The sequence below is a fragment of the Gordionus sp. m RMFG-2023 genome, chromosome 1 (genome assembly GCF_954871325.1).
Source record: "Gordionus sp. m RMFG-2023 chromosome 1, tfGorSpeb1-WG-v2, whole genome shotgun sequence".
In the NCBI taxonomy this organism is placed as follows: Eukaryota; Metazoa; Nematomorpha; class Gordioida; order Chordodea; family Parachordodidae; genus Gordionus; species Gordionus sp. m RMFG-2023.
Window position 1 is genome coordinate 42,630,390 of NC_088775.1, and position 4,406 is coordinate 42,634,795.

Below are 4,406 nucleotides of genomic sequence, written 5' to 3' on the forward strand. Positions count from 1 at the left end.
ATTTCAGTGAAGATGTACCATAGAAGAGTGACAATTGTCATAATCATTATATTTTTAACTTTTTTGAATTAATTTAAAGTAAATAGCTAAAAATATATATTGTAAAAAAATAAAATTTCAGTGAAGATGTACCATAGAAAAGTGACAATTGACATAATCGTTATTTGTGAACTTTTTTGAATTTTTTTAAAACAAATAGGTAAAAATATATATTGTAAAGAAGTTAAAATAAAATTTCAGTGACAATTGTCAATCGTTATTTGCGAACTTTTATGAATTTTTTTAAAACAAATAGGTAAAAATATTGTTATGAATTCAAATTCAAATTCAACTTTTTATTTTTCGTAATTCAACTTATATTACATTTTATTTTTCGTAACCTTACTTTTTGTTATTTTTTTTAATCATATATATTCTAATTTTATATAGTATATATACTATATGTAAAAAGAGAAAAAGGAGTTAATAAAATACATTTTTACTTACTTGCACGTTTATCATGATTCTCTTCATGGTGCTCCATGTTAGGCATAAAAAAACTCGCTTCATTTTTTTTAAAAATAAAATTTTTCTCTGTAAATATGATTAATAAAAAAAATTATGAAACGGTACAAATAATTTCTATATAAAAAAGAAAAAAAAAAGGTAAAATCATTTTTGATATTATTTCTATCATGTTTGCTTTTAAACTCTTCAACATTCCTCATGAAATTTCTATTTACGACATATTGTTTGATTTAACTTATAACTGCGATGTAAACTACTCTAGAATACGGGGTACCGAAGATGTTTTATTTGAGCTTGTAAACCTCAAAGACATGATAAATTGTTTTGAGTTATTAAATGGCAAACATTACGTGTACAATGAGTCAGAATTCATCGAATTAAATTGTATGTTTGTCAAAATATAAAATGTTAAAATACAAAATGTTATAATTTTAATATATATGATTTACTAATAAAATATGGAAATAAAACTAGAGTATATACACAAAATTCCTAAATTAGTTGGACCACTTACTGAGATTTATTTTGATAGAATATTAAGTTATTTTTCGACCAGCACATTATCGGACTCTATTAAAATAAATACTTTGCTTAATAATTTATCAGACGAGGTTTTTGACAATATTAAATCAATTTGTTCTGATACCGACATACTAGATCTTAAAATTGTAACTAAAAAATTAACTTACCTTTTACCTGTGCAAGATAAAAACACTTTAATTAATAAATTTAATTTATTACAGCAGAACTCGTCTGAGAGTTTCATACTGTGGTACATTAGAGTATCTAAACTGCATAAAATCGGACGACAGTAGATTAAAAGAAAAATTACGTACATCTACCTTAAATGATAAAATAAAATATAAATTTTGTAAAAATATTAGCTTAACATTAAATGAGATGGTGGAGTTAGGGATTAAGTTAGACAGCATCAGCGATAAGTCAGATGTTGATAATATAAGTTATATAAATAACGACAAAAAGACCGATAAAGATAAAAACTTTTACAATAAAAATAGAAACGACAACAATAATTATTTTAGACCTGATAATAATTTTAGAAATTGTTAAACAGTGACACTCATGTATTTTATCTTAACTTTAAAAAATTGTTATGTTAAACAGTGACACTCATGTATTTTATCTTAACTTTAAAAAATTGTTTTTCTTTTACATCCTTAAGCTATTTATGGCGTAACTTAATATATTTCAAATGTAATAAGAATTGTTTCTTTCTTTTTGTTAAAAACAACTTTTATATTTTAAAAATCAATTTGTTTATAAACTAATATTAAATTTTATATTTTATAAATCAATTTACTTAATAAACTAATGTTCAATTTTTTATTTTAACTTTAAAAAAAAGATCAATTTATTATAAACTACATTAAATTAAATTGTCAATATATATAGGAAACTATTTTGAATTATGTGATCATATATTTTTTAAATTTAAATATCAATAAATTGACGTAATATACGTTTATAACATTTGATTTCTGCCTTTGATTTCTGCAACCTTTTCATGGTGGCAGCATCCTAAATTAAAATTTTCTAAAATATTAAATATAAATTAACTTCTTAAAATTTTTATAAAATCCAATACTATAAAATAGAAAAATTCAAGGATATTGTAAATTATAAATTATGAAACAGACCTCAAACAATAACGTTAATATTAATATTGAATTTCCAACATACACAGGTAATGGCGATGTTTTTCTAAGTCATTTCGAAGACATATTCAACGATGCTCAGATCTCTGATATCGAAAAAGCAGGATCCTCCACAAGAAGACTACCAGACGAAGAATACATCAAGCTCAAATCGATATGTTCACCTACCGATTTCATCAATCCATCGATATTGATTGAAAAATTTAGGTTATTACACCCGAGGAAATCTACAAGTTCGAAATTGTTATTATTCAATGCAGCTGTACAAGGTAAAAATGAAAGTTACATCAATTGGGTAAGTAGATTATGTATTTTACAAAATGAATGTTCGTTAAGCGATAGTAGAGTCATTGAAAAAGTAAAAATTTCATCAAATAGCAGAAGTATCAGGCAGAAAATTACGTTGAAAGAGAATATTACGTTAGCAGAAGTCTTTAGTTTAAGAGATAATTTTGAGGAGACAGAATTAAAAGAAAATATAATAGCTAAAGTTGAAAACATTTCTTTAAGTGAAAAGACTGAAGAAGAAACAAGCGTAAAACATTTGGAAAGACAAAGAGGCATAAAAGTTGAAGAAAACAAACAGGTGGTCAGATACGACGATAGACATAATCCACGATCGAATAACGATAAAAGACAACGATGGACAGCAAGAGGCCATGACTTTCAAAGAAATATTTATCAAGGAAATAGTTATAACCCCAGTTACCAAGGAAATAATTACAACCCTAGATATCAGAATTATAACGCGAATTATTAAAACGTCAGAGCAAACTATCCAGGATCGTACAATAATTCTTCGAGATTTGATAATAGAGCTAGTTATAATAAAAATGACTATAATAATAATAGATTTAATAATGATTATAATTACAGATATAACAGACATTATAACGATTCAAGATGTATTCAAAGATATAATGATAATCATAATATTGGAAATCGAGGAACTAATCAAGTATGCAATTGTAAATATCATAACAACGACTATAATCAATCACGATATACAAATAAAGTAAACACTGTAAATATAGAAGAGATAAAAGAAGATGATAATGACAAACTAGAAAGAAAAGAATATAATTTATACAATTTAGACAATTTAGACATAAACAATATGGATACCGATAATAATTACACAGCTAACGATGCTTATAAGGTCACGGTATATTTGAACGACATGCCTATTTTGATGCAGATCGACACCGGGTCAAAGTATAGTATTCTACCGATTCATATCGCGAAAAAGATTGGAGTAAAAATCTTAAATAAATCAGATATTAAATTAACTGGTTATGATGGAAACACAATAAATGTTTTAGGAACTACCAAAGTCAAGGCAAAATTCGAAGACAAAAGTCAAATCTTAACTGCTTATGTAGTCCAGAGTGATAAGATTGCACTGTTAGGAAGGACCTGGATAGCAGTCTTTAGAAATATACTAGATAGATTTGTAAACTTAGTCGAAGAAGATTATGACAATACTATTCAAGAACTGATCAAACAATGCGAGTCAAAACTTAGCAAGAAACCAATACTACGCAACTATGTCAAACTACATCTAAAACAAGGTGCTACACCGAAAATCATACCTCCCAGGCGTGTACCTTATTCAAGAATTGACTTGGTTACAAAAGAACTACAGAAGTGGATAAGCGACAAAATAATCGAACCTGTTGAAGAGGTAAGATGGGCCAGTCCTCTCACTCCTGTTGTCAAGAGCGATGGTTCAATTCGGCTATGTGTTGACTTCAAGAATACTATTAATCCTGCGTTAGAGGATTTCAAGTACCCAATTCCACGCATCAATGACCTTATGGCAAAGTTATCGAAAGGCAAAAGAATCAAGAGATTTTCTCACTATTTCAACTCATAAAGGCTATTTCAGGTTTACAAGACTTCCGTTTGGATTAAAAACTTCGTCAGCAATATTCCAACAAACTATGGATAATATTTTCGGGAACATGAAAGACGTCGTGTTTTATATTGATGACTTATTGATTACTGGGGAGGATGATGAAGCTCACGTGAACAACATAAAAATGGTATTTGACAAAATATCAAAGTATGGGCTTACACCAAACTTCACAAAGAGTATATTTTTTAAAAAAAAACTACGGTTTCTAGGTCACGATATAGACGACAATGGAATCCATCCGAACGCAGATAAAATAAAGGCTATTTCAAATATGCCGGAACCTAAGACAAAAGAAGAGTTGGCAA

The 4,406-nt window shown here is 27.3% G+C and overlaps 1 protein-coding gene across 1 annotated transcript; it reads left to right on the plus strand.

The window, feature by feature from the left end:
• The first annotated feature begins 3,300 nt into the window (after positions 1 to 3,300).
• Positions 3,301 to 4,059, plus strand: LOC135925825 (uncharacterized). Its single transcript, XM_065461334.1, has one exon. It carries the CDS (start codon positions 3,301 to 3,303, stop codon positions 4,057 to 4,059), a length of 759 nt encoding a protein of 252 aa, XP_065317406.1.
• Positions 4,060 to 4,406: the final 347 nt, after the last annotated feature.

Coding starts and splice junctions, on each gene's coding strand:
- LOC135925825 (XM_065461334.1), top strand. CDS start 3,301: ATGGATACCGATAATAATTACACAGCTAACGATGCTTATAAGGTCACG.